At 44.0% G+C, this 12,356-nt stretch overlaps 1 protein-coding gene and 1 long non-coding RNA gene across 3 annotated transcripts in view; one reads left to right on the plus strand and one right to left on the minus strand.

Annotated features, from left to right (window-relative positions):
* Positions 1-10,818, minus strand: part of LOC141213757 (uncharacterized) — a 30,885-nt gene extending 20,067 nt beyond the window's left edge. Inside the window, exons 1-2 of the long non-coding RNA XR_012283095.1 lie at positions 10,437-10,818; positions 8,157-8,295 (exon numbers count right to left, since the gene is read on the minus strand). This is a non-coding gene — a long non-coding RNA (uncharacterized lncRNA). The remainder of the gene's footprint in view (positions 1-8,156; positions 8,296-10,436) is intronic.
* Positions 1-11,951, plus strand: part of LOC141213755 (uncharacterized) — a 28,278-nt gene extending 16,327 nt beyond the window's left edge. For both annotated transcript variants that reach the window (XM_073665361.1, XM_073665360.1), the window contains 3 exons: positions 5,182-5,423; positions 5,783-5,958; positions 8,525-11,951. In XM_073665361.1, the coding sequence (XP_073521462.1) occupies positions 5,182-5,423; positions 5,783-5,958; positions 8,525-10,148 (2,042 nt within the window). In that variant the 3' untranslated portion in view covers positions 10,149-11,951. The remainder of the gene's footprint in view (positions 1-5,181; positions 5,424-5,782; positions 5,959-8,524) is intronic.
* Positions 11,952-12,356: the final 405 nt, after the last annotated feature.

The raw sequence follows: 12,356 nt of genomic DNA on the forward strand, positions 1-12,356 counted from the left end.
TTCGCTGGATCGCTGTCGGTATCTCCCGCAGGGTGCGAGAGTCTCTTGGATGGTGGTTACGTCCGGAGGCTTTATCCCTGGGGAAATCCTTCCTCCTCCCACGGTGGTCGGTCATTACCACCGATGCCAGCCTGACTGGCTGGGGGGGGTTTGGAACGATCTCTGGGTTCAGGGGGTCTGGTCGTCAGAGGAGTCGTCTCTGCCTATCAACATCCTGGAGTTGAGAGCAATATTTCTCTGCCTCCGACATTGGACAGTCCCTTTGAGCGGTCTGCCGGTCCGGATTCAGACGGACAATGCGACAGCTGTCGCGTATATCAACCATCAGGGAGGGACGAGGAGTTCCAGACTCATGATGGAGGTCTCTCGGATCCTGGTATGGGCAGAGTCCAGGGTTCCAGCCATCTCCGCGATTCACATCCCAGGAGTGCTGAATATCACGGCGGACTTCCTCAGTCGCGAGCAGGTGGATCCCGGAGAATGGAGTCTTCATCCGGAAGTTTTTGCACTGCTGTGCTCCCGCTGGGGGACTCCCCAAGTGGACTTGATGGCATCCAGGCTGAACGCCAGGATTCCGACGTTCACGTCCAGGTACAGGGACCCGGAGGCTGTGGCGGTAGATACTCTAGTAGCCCCGTGGGACCATTTCGAGCTGATCTACATGTTTCCGCCGGTATCCTTGCTTCCTCTGGTGATCCGGCAGATCAAACTCGAACGAATTTTGGCGATTTTGGTGGCGCCGGATTGGCCGCGGAGGGCGTGGTATTTAATGCTGGTCTCTTCTGGCGGCGCCTCCGTTTCCACTGCCTCTTCGCCCGGACCTGTTAACCCAAGGGCCCATTCGCCATCCGGACCTGAAGTCACTTCGTTTGACGGCGTGGCACTTGAGACCGAGATCTTGACCCGTCGGGGGTTTTCGGCCGAGGTCATTGCCACCTTGCGGGCGGCCAGAGGTCCAGCTACGACTAGCATTTATCACAGAACTTGGGAGGCCTTCTATTCGTGGTGTTCTGGATCGTCAAGGAACCCGAGGGTTTTTTCCATTCCCAACGTCTTGGCTTTTCTGCAATGTGGTTTGGCCAAGGGTCTGGCGGTTGGTACCTTGCGGGGTCAGGTATTTGCACTATCCGTGCTTTTTCGGAAGGCTATTGCCTCGCGCAGGGATGTGCATTCGTTTTTTCGTGGGGTTGCACGTCAGTTTCCGCCTCGGAGGGCGTTTGTGGCTCCTTGGCGGCTCAATCTAGTCTTGGGGGCTCTTCAGCATGGACCGTTTGAGCCTATGGATTCAGCTACGCTTTACTTGCTTTCTTGGAAGGTGGCCTTCCTGGTGGAGGTCACCTCTTTGAGAAGGGTTTCTGAGTTGGCGGCACTGTCTTGCTCGCCCCCTTTTCTGGAGTTCCACTCAGATCACGTGGTGCTTCGTACCCATTGCGATTTTCTGCCTAAAGTGGTGTCGCGTTTCCACGTCAATCAGGACATTGTGTTGCCCTCCCTCTGTCCGAAACCGAAGAGTCCAAAGGAGCGGGCCTTGCACGCGTTGGATTTGGTGCGGACGTTGAAGTTCTATCTTACAATCACGCAAGGGTTTCGGAAGTCGGACACTCTTTTTGTGATTCCTGCTGGTCGTCGGCGTGGTGTGCGGGCTTCCAAGGATACTATAGCTCGGTGGATACGTTCGGCTATCCTGGAGGCGTACCAGCTCAAGGGCGAGCCTTGTCTGGTTAAGGTTCGAGCTCATTCCACGAGAGCTGTTGGTTCGTCGTGGGCTTTTCGTCAGGGGGCCTCGGCAGCGCAGCTCTGCCGGGCGGCTACCTGGCGCTCCGTTCACACTTTTACTAAATTTGATAAAGTGGACGTGAGTGCTTCCGCCGATGCGGCCTTGGGACGGAGGGTCCTGCAGGCGGCGGTTTTAGGTTATCTCTTTATCTCGTTTTCGGCTCTTGTTGCGCGCTTGCCTAAGTTGTTGGGGTGTTGGCGATTCTGCCACGGTTTCCCACCCTTGAGTTCTGGACTGCTTTGGGACGTCCCCCTAGTAATGGATCTGTGTCTCCCTTCCTTCCCTTCTGCTGCTGAAAGACGGATTTTGGTAAGACCTTACCTGTAAAATCCTTTTCAGCGAAGGAAGGAAGGGAGACACAGCACCCTCCCATGGCAGAAGTGTATTATTGTTTTCCAGATGCGGCGCGACTCCTCTCTGATGGCGGTCATCTGGGCTGGGGTCGGCGATCTAGGGCTCTGTTCCAGCATTGCCAGCTCATCGCAGTTGTCAGGTCCAGTGAGTAGTGCCTGGGACTGTGTGTTTTTTCTGTTATATGCATAACCTGTTCTCTCGCATTTCTGAATTTTCGGAGGGGGTTGTGTTGTTCCGCTGGTGTTGTCTGCTCTTCCTTAGCTTGTGTACGGACTGAAGGACATGGGAGTAGGAGGAGTCTAAGCTGGAGGGGCCGGTCGTCACTTTTTTCTAATCTGAGGTGAACTATCCTGTGGAGCTCCGCCTACCCACTAGTAATGGATCTGTGTCCCTCTTCCTTCCTTCGCTGAAAAGGATTTTACAGGTAAGTTCTTACCAAAATCTGTCTTTTTTCCTCCTCTGCTGAGCTGGTCAGCTGCGTTACTCTGGGCTCATTCCAAGTCAGATCTAAAACCTCATCATCCGCTCTGTTGTCCAACTCCTCGCCATGAGTCGCCCTCCTACACTTGCTGCTCTGAACGTACAGTGCGGGTTTTCCTCAGGTATCTGACTCTCATCATCGCCATCAACTCTACCCCGGGGGGTTAACGTCTGGCAACCAGGGTTTTGATTTCTGCTAGAACCTAATTTCCTCTATCTCCAGAGAAAGATTGCAAAAGATTTTGGGCATCGGTTCAGATGCTTTCCTCCTCTGGAGTATGTTTGGAGCAGACCTCTGATGCCCATGGAATATAATGTGTGAACATCTCAGCAGAAGCCGTCATCTGTGTTTCCCCAGTCATTTGTGCGGTTGGAGACTTGTGAGTGTGACACATGGGTAATTGGGGCGCCACCTCTGAGGACTGTACTGTTTGATGATGGGGTGGAGGAACAGGACAGGCCACTTGATGCAGTGGTTTCCATTAACTGTAGCAAAAGCTCTTTCTGGGCCTCATCCACAACTCGTATTTCTCTGCTGCTGGCAAACAGAGACTGGAGTAGGCCATCCAGTAACAGAAGTTGTCACTTCGCTTGGGATACGACGATAAGCCAATGTTTGGTTACTACTGCTTTCAGTAATATTACCAGTAGCACCTACCCCCACATACACCTCCAACACCAAGACTAGTTCCCCTTTACAATAAACTTTTTCCCCTTCCCCTTTCCACCACGACCTCCGGATTAGGGATGGGCAAACTGTTTGGGTTCGTGACCGGGGTTGCGGCGATAAAGTAAGCCAATAGTTAATAATGTTAATATACTTACCGGGTGCGCATTCTCTCTTCCTGGTGTGACGCATCGCTCCGTCACTTCCAGGCCGCACCTTATCATCTTGGTGTATGTAATTGGCTGTGGCAAGTCACGTGACTATTCTCCCTGGAATTGACACAGCGTCGCGGCACAGCTGAACGGGATAACGCGGACATGGTAAGTATAATCAGCCTGATTATTAGCCATTAACTTGCTTTAACACTGCAACCCCAGTCACGAACCCAGGTAAAAACCACAAGTTCACCCATCCCTACTCAGGATTTCCCACTCGGCTTTTCTGCACACAGATTTGGTAAGCACTTGTTTGAGGCCAAATTCAACCTTTTTAGGGGAAACTGATGGATATGGCAATCGCTTCCTGAATGCAAAAAAAACCGCAGCTTTGGCAACACACACAGGTTTAGGAATTACACTTGTTCTCGGCACAAAATGCTAAAAAGCGATGGAGTACTAGCTATCTAATTGTGTAACGCGGATGGAGCTGTACGGAGTGCAGCAGCAATGTGTCTAACCAGTAACACTGAAAATGGTGGCGACTGCAAATGTCTGCTTCTTATATCCCTACAGACGTGATTTTGGTATCTAAAGAAACAGCCATAAAATGACACAAGCCCTTGTGTCTTCAACTTATGGATGTTTTATTCGCCCTGATTGGCGGCTGACCTGCAACATGCACACAGAAAATGCCGTGCAAGAGAAAAAAAATAGTCTGACACTACTGTTCCCACACCCCTCCTCTCAACAAACACATGCAAACACATCCCACCCGCTATCCTACCCGTTATCCTACACAGTCAGAAGGTAGAAGAAAAGCATCACTTAAACGCAGTAATGCTTTTTTTAATCCGATCACTCACTGAGCAAACCTTTGTTCGCTGACTTTTTTGGAAATTGGTCTTGTCTGACCAACCCAAACTGAATCGGCCATGTTCTTGCCGAATCTGAAATGGGCAAACACGTTCGAGCAAAGTTCACTCATCACTATCCAGGATGTCTTGTGACGGCTGAGAGTCAAGACTCCTATAGTAAATAACTGCAGCCCCTCCTCCTGATAGCATTGTGTTCCAGTACAGGTGAGGGATGATGAAGAAATGTAATTGCAACCCTGGTCTCCTGTGACATCCTGTTCTTTGACAAGACAAAGTGAAGGAATTCCCTCTCTCCCCTCGCCGCCACCCCCCCCCCTCCTCAACCCCAAAAAAGGGGGGGTTAGCTAGATAAGTATAAGTGTTTTGTTAGTTTAGAGTAAAGGTAGTTACATTGATAATGGTTTAAAAATAGATATTTTGAAATGAAATGTTGGGTACTGGCCCACACATTTTTAAGCAAATCTTCATTATTGTGGTGCTCTGGACCTTTTTTGGTCATGCATAGGTTAGAACGGTTATCCACTACTTGGAGACCGTTTCAGCACTGTCTCTCCTGGAGCTCTTGTAACATTGCTTGCAGGGAGGTATTGTGTGACATATCCAGTGTCCACTGCTGTTACTTCAGGTTTCTGATTTCTTAGGAGGGGTGAGTGAAGCGGTTGCTAATTGAACACATTGGATGTCATGCAAGCACTGGGAGAGCCATTGCTGACCTCTGGAACAGTGCCAGAAATTATGTAGGTATTATTTTGTTGTGGGTAAATTTAGAAACTGAGAAGGGGTTGGCTGAGTAGAGGACAGCCCCTTTAAATATTAGATACAAGTAATAGTTTAGTTAATTTGTAACTTTCTTTAAAATATTATGTTTAGATGCTGACATAAAGTTGTGTGACTTTCATCGGGAGAAAGCTTGGACAGAATGGGTTAACCAAAAAGTGCATGGTGTTCATGAAAATAAAAAAGAAGTTCTGGCCTTGCTTCCGGGCATAGCTCTTGCTTCTTCAAGAGAAGAACATGATACAGCCTTGGCTACTCTAACATCTAGCAATGTCTGGAAGAGAAATAAGATGTTGAGAATGTGGTTCTCACATAAATGGCTACCGGATATAAAGGTAAACCAACAAATATCTTTTGATTTTAGATTTATTGATACTATAGATTTATTTTATGGGTCATTATGATTATATTAATATCCAATATTTCAAATCTGATTGAAAATACTACCTAATCACAGGCAAGTAAATTTTTACTCAAAACAACATATATTTTTTGCATCAAGTACAAAGAAACATAGTTTTTACAATATGCAGAGCAGGGTTAAAGGCTTGCTTGGCATAACAAGCTGTATGTTATCTATATCTTGTAAGTAAAATCTGTCTTCATAACACCATTTTTTTATTTTTAATTGTTACTTTATAGGGCTGCTTTGCCGTATCAGTATGCTCTAACATGATTTTTTTTTTCTTACAAGAAATGGGCACATGTGTATCGTACTGGGACACAACAATTTGGAATCAATACCAACAATGGTCTAGAAAGGCAACATCAGACTTTGAAGCATTCTTATCTATCAAGTCTGAAAAACTGTAATTTAAGCCAGTTGATCCGTGTTCTGCATTTTGAATTTTTCACAGATATGTATCAAAAGTAAGTCCTTTTCAGTACTTTTTAGTGTATGCCTGTAATCATACATATCATGAACTTAACCTTACCAATAGTGTTAAATATTTTTTAGCTGTTTTCTTCTCCCATTTACCTGCATTTTTTCACATAGGTTTTTTTCTAGTTAGTAAATCAATTTAATCTTTGAATATTCCTTTTTAAAGGGATCCTGTCATCAGATCCATGATGCCCGAACTGCAGGCAGCATACATGATACTGGCTAGATTATATTGCAGATGTGTTATCTTACTCCAGGATGTTGCAGCATTTCTTAGTAACTCTGAAAAGCATGCTGGGAACCACGTGTCTCAGATTACAAGTGCAAACAGCAGGTCCTTCCCCAAACTATTCTCCCTGTCCTGCTCTGTATGACTGACAGGTCTCTCCCTATCAGTTTTTGAAGTGTGATGTACAGAAGCTTTCTGTGGACAGACGTGCTTCAAGCACTTGTCATCTAAGACACATGGTACCAGCATGCTTTACAGAGTTACTATGAACCAAGATATCTACAATATAATGTAGCCAGTATCTTTTATGCTGCCTGTGATTCAGGCATCATGGATCGTATTTCGGGTTGCCCATTACTTAAAGCACAATTTATCTTTTTTTTTTTTTTTTTTAACAGTACAGTGGTGCTTAAATGCAAGGCCTCTGGCTCCAGTCTTTACACTCACCTGCCTCAGTTTTCATCTGTTTCCAGCGTTACTACAGTTAGTGGAGATTTGGGATCTGCCAGCAGCTCCAGTTTTTTATGGGGTTGCTGTAGGTCACAAATCAATACATCTTTACGAGAGCCTAGATCTGCCTCTCATACTGCATTGAACACTTGTGAGGTTACTTCGGACTTCTATACAAAAGATGTTGCCATAGGAGTGACGCGGCACTTAAAGGATGAAGCCACGGGTCGGGAGGGTAAGTATAAGACAAGAGGCAGGGGAATTAAATTTAAAGCACCACTCCAGTGGTGCAATAAATAAAAAAAAAAAGCATGGAATGTTGCTTTAAAGCCAGAAACACACTGGGTGAAATGCATGTGAGATACTCCCACGAGTCTCACATGCCTCAACTGGCACGACCACCGGCTCTCTGGACAGGATCGGGTCAGCAGCTTTACAGAAACACATGCACCTGATACACTCCTGTCCAGAGAGCTGGCGGTCGTGCCAGGTGAGGCATGCGAGACTCTTGCGAGTATATCGCATGCATTTTGCCCAGTGTGTCTCCAGCTTTAAGGGGTTGTCCACTTGTAGGACAACCACTTCTTATTCTCCATGTGCGCACCCATCTAAAAAGAAAAAAATACCCTTGGGCCGGCACTGTTCAAGCGATGTCAGAACGATCCTTCCTGGAGCCTAGATGACATTGTTATGACAAGCAAGGTCCGAGACTAGTCACCTCCACCTTCATTCTCCTTGCCTTGGTATGCAGGAGCAATTGATATGAAGTGGGTGGCAGATGCAGAGTTCACTTAAGAATTTGAAGGTGGGGAGAAGGAAACTGGTGATGATTGGTTGTGAAGCTCACATGTCATAAAAATGGCACCTGGGCTATGGAAACGCGAGTTCGGACATCACTGGAACCGGACTGGCACTAGAGGGGAGTATAGGCTTTATTATTCTGGGGTTGAACATGGGGAGTGAGAAGGAGTAGTCCAAGCATTGGACAACCACTTTATGCAAAACCAAGAATGGGACCAAAAAGTCCAAAATATAATGCTTTTTTTTTTCACATAATTTTTGAAGGCTATGTTTTAAAACTTCATTTATTACTATTAAACAGGTTCTTGTATTTGTTTTTGTTTGTTTTTAAATGACAAAACAAAAAATGGGTGTATAGATACCCCAGAGTGAGTGTTTCAACTTCAAATTATTTTTTTTTTCTGTTTGTTGTAGCAGACTAATGAAATTAGAATTTTGTTTTAATCACATGAATATCCACATCATCCATTGGCAAATGATAGATTTTGAAGCCACAACCTCTCTACTGATGCACTGTACAGCCAGCTGTCAGTCAGTGTCGGGATGTGTTTACAGCCACTGCGCACTATTTACTGATGCACTGCTAAGGAAACATCTTCAGTTGTTCATGGCTAGGGATGGGCGAACTGTTTGGCTTTACCCGGGTTCGTGACCGGGGTTACTCCGTTAAAGCAAGCAAATAGTTACTACACCTAATATACTTACTGGGTAGGCGTTCTCTCTTCCTGCTGTGAAGAATCGCTGCGTCACTTCTGGGCCGCCCCTTATCTTCTGAGTGTATGTGATTGGCTGTGGCCAGTCACGTGACTATTCCCCCCGAAAGTGATGCAGCACCGCAGCAGAGCTGGAAGACAACGCAGACTCGGTAAGTATAATCAGTATGGTTATTAGCAGTTTGCTTTAACAAAGCAACCCCGCTCACAAACCCGGGTAAAACCGAGCAGTTTGCCCATCTCTACTCACAGCAGCAGGGCTTTCAGTGCGGCTTCCAAACCCTATTAACCTGTCAATTCACCCTATACCTTCAGGTTAACAGCTTTTTTTTTTTTAACTGACTTGTTTTATTTTCACAGATACGTACAGATGAATTTAACGAGTTCTGACTATTACCGAAAATACGTCGTAGAAGTCCCATCGTTTTTAAAAAATCGGCCTCGTGGATTCATTGACCATGTAATGCAGCGTTACTACAGTGGCCTTGATTTGTCACACCTTAAATGTTTGGACTCTGATAAGGGACTTTTTGAAGTTAAAAGCGAGTCTGCAATTGACTTAGAAAAAATGCATACTGTTTGTGTTGGATTGGATGGGCCCACTTGCACATGCAAAGACTGGCAGAAATTTCTGCTACCATGTAAACACATGTGTTTAATTTTGCGTGTTGCAAATTGGCAGTGGCATGACATTAATCCAGCATACTCTGAAAACCCCCTTTTTATCCTGGATAGTGATTGTTTTGTGGACACAAACACTAGGCATTGTGACAATGGTTTACAAGAACACGAGTGTAGACCACAAAATAGTGTCCGTTCAGATCCAACACTGCACGAATTGCCCTCTAGGAGGAGAAATCGGCTGACCTATTTGATTCGCCATTGTGTCAAAGTGTTAAAAAGATTTATAGACTCAGTATATCTTTTGGACAATCAAGACTTTGTGAAACATCTCACTGTTGAATTAAGTAATTTGTATTTACAATTACGGGAACAAATCCCCCAAGAAGGTGGCTTGCCACTGAAACCAGCACCAAAAATAACAGTCTCAAAAGCTATACAGGAGCTTCCTGTAAGAAAATATGGGAAACAAAAAAACATGGACATTCACAGAGTAGGATCTAAGGCAGAGAATAAAACAGCTGATGTATGGGAAACTGTGAATGTAGATGGACAAGGGGCTACCCCACAAACACCCCCAACAGAAAAGCTGGATTGTGTGTGGGTCACTGTAAAGAATATAAAATTGAGCTTCAGGGATCGTGCCTTGATAACCGAGCAAGAATGGTTAGACGATAATATAATTAATGCGTGCCAGAATTTAATTATAAAAGCATGCCCTAAAGTATCAGGTTTGATGGACACAGTAGTGTTGGCCCATTCTGACATTCCTTTGGTAACTGGCAGCCATATCATCCAGATCCACCATGTTGGCGCACATTGGCTAGTTTCAGCATGTAACAACAATTCGGTCACTGTATTTAACTCATTGCACTCCTCTTCCATTTCTGACACTCTGAAAAAACAAATTTTGAAAATGTACAAACCACTTTTCCACGGCTGTAATAAAATTCTGGATGTTACAATTATGTGTTGCCAGAAACAAAATGGAGCAAATGATTGTGGGCTTTTTGCAATTGCCAATGCAGTGGCATTAGCCGAAGGTGTAGATCTAAAGAGTGTAGAATTTAACCAGGCTGAGATGCGCAGTCATCTAATTTTATGCCTAGAAAAGGGTCGTTTGGAATTATTTCCTTATGAAACCAAGCTTCGTCAGAAAATATATAAAAAAAGGTTAACTCTTACAACTTACTGCCTTTGCCACGTGTACAAAGCACATGAACATATGGTGGAATGTTCCTTGTGCAAATCATGGTTTCACTTAGCATGTGTAAATATCAAAAAAGATGACAAACTTGTTACAACAAGAAAACGCTTTTACTGTCCCATGTGCCTAGAGAATAAAAACAAAAATTTACTTTAGGTAGGGTTGGGTGTTTTTGATATAGATAGAGATTATATATATCTATCTCACACTTAGAGCTTGTCCACCTTTTGTGGCTAGTTGCTAGTTACTTTTCTTGAATTCATACGTTTATGACCTAGAAAAAAATATTTAGCAAACTAGTTGTAATTGAAAATTTTGCACTATTTATCTCTTATGGCTGCTGTATTACAGTGTCTATTGTGGCTGCAGAATAAGTTAATAAGGTCAGGCACATAAAATAAAGATTAATCAGATGTGTTGAGGACCTATTTTTGTGGTACTTACTATTATACAGTTGACACTTTATCCTCACAGACTGCACAGTTCTCCACTCCATGCAATGGCTGCTGGTGAAAGCACATGTAACTAGGCCCATCCATCAGTCTTCTCCTGTAGATTTGAAGATTACAATTGGACAAGGCTGATAGAAAGGTCTGGTCAAATGCCCGGCCTCCTCTTCAAATGTCTGTTAAATAATCATACTGTCTTCCAATGCTGACCTTAGGTTATAGCAAACTTGATGGAACTAATTTTAATTTAATATTTACGAGTTGGATTTCTTTTTCTTTGCACTTTACCACTTTAAGTGGCTTGAAATAGTTGTTTACTATTCTATTTATATATGCATATTATGTGTGTGTGTATAATATCTGTTGCACATTAACATATTCGCTACAAACAAAAACAGTAAAGGGTTTATCACATGAACAATATACACTTTAATAGGTCTTGGAATAATGATACAGGTATGTAAAATTTGGCTTTATGAAAATTTATTCAAATCCAATGACTGACTTTTATTTTTTTTTATGCCCTGACCCCCCCTGCCCACCCAAAAGTATTGATTTTGCCCCCCTAAAAAATGCACACAAAATTGCGTATAAGCTACATGTACAAGAGACCTCTTTATTGTACCCACAAATTTACACTATTATATATAAAAATGTGTTCACCAGTCATTCGGCAACATTATTGGAAATTAATTTTTGCTCCTATTCCCTTCAAAGCTTCTCTCGCTCCCTTTTGTCTTATACAAGGCTGTGGACCTTCTCTGTGAAGCGCCCAGTAGTCGTCCCCCATCATGTTCACCTTCCATCACCTTATTCCACAAGGCTGTATACAAGTCCCCAGGCCAGTCTGTAATAATTTAAAAAACAGCATTTATTCTCACTGGAGGGGCAGCCTGGTCTGTTGGGCCTTGCTGATCTGGGCACAACGCCTCCTATTTTGTGAATGGCGTCCTGGTCTGCTTCATTTGGATAACGCGTCCTATGTCATATACACAGTCTCCTCCATTGCGCTCCTGCGCAGGTGCACTTCTCTCTGCACTGCTGAGGGCAGAACAAAGTATCTTAATGGGCCGGGAAAGCTGAAAGAAAGCCGGCCTTATCCCAAGATCTATTGATGAAAATGTATTTTGTTTGGAAAAACCATTCAAAGCAGATCCTGCCTCCTTGTGTGACCTGATCCATGTGATCTCTGCCATTACTCCTGCGCACCATGACACGCAATATCAATTCAAAGTCTTCATATCTCAGAAGTCCTCCATTGATTGTGGATGATCCGTGCCATCTTAGTGTACTACATACAGACCTCATTCTAATGGCAGGAACTATGAGCAACATGTTTTGTGTAATGTTACATTTGTTTGTTACTTTTTGTATTTTACAAATGTCAGTAACTTCTTCATATAGATGTTTTTTATATGTAACTAAAATCACAGGTTACTCTGGTACAAACGTTTTGCCTTTGTCAATGTTTTGTTATTTATATTTTTTTTAATTAAACAGTTTGAGAGAAGCTTGTTGTGGCATTAATGACCAGTAACTGATAGAGATCAAACTATCAAGGTGTATAAACGTTATATTTTCAAAAAATCCAGAAGTATCTACACAAATGTCCACAATAATAGATCTGCAACAATGTGGATCGTGTTCCTCCTGCAGACTATTTTATTAGGTCACAGCAGTGTTTCTTTGGCAATCTTGGTGCATCACAACCTTCTGTGGTGGTTTTGCATTCCAGGTGGCCTGGAGAACTAAATTTTTAGTGGTCACTGTGACGGGGTGTGTGACAGAGCAGGAAGGGACACCAGGCCGATGATCAAATAAATCTCGTTGGATTGAACAGGGAAAATGGAACAGCACGAATGAAGGTAATTCTGCTAGTCCGCAAAGAGTCCATAACAGCAGAAACAAGTCCGGG

The sequence above is a fragment of the Phyllobates terribilis genome, unplaced genomic scaffold, assembly GCF_046119375.1.
Source record: "Phyllobates terribilis strain yellow unplaced genomic scaffold, ASM4611937v1 Scaffold_213__1_contigs__length_3403324, whole genome shotgun sequence".
Taxonomy (NCBI): Eukaryota; Metazoa; Chordata; class Amphibia; order Anura; family Dendrobatidae; genus Phyllobates; species Phyllobates terribilis.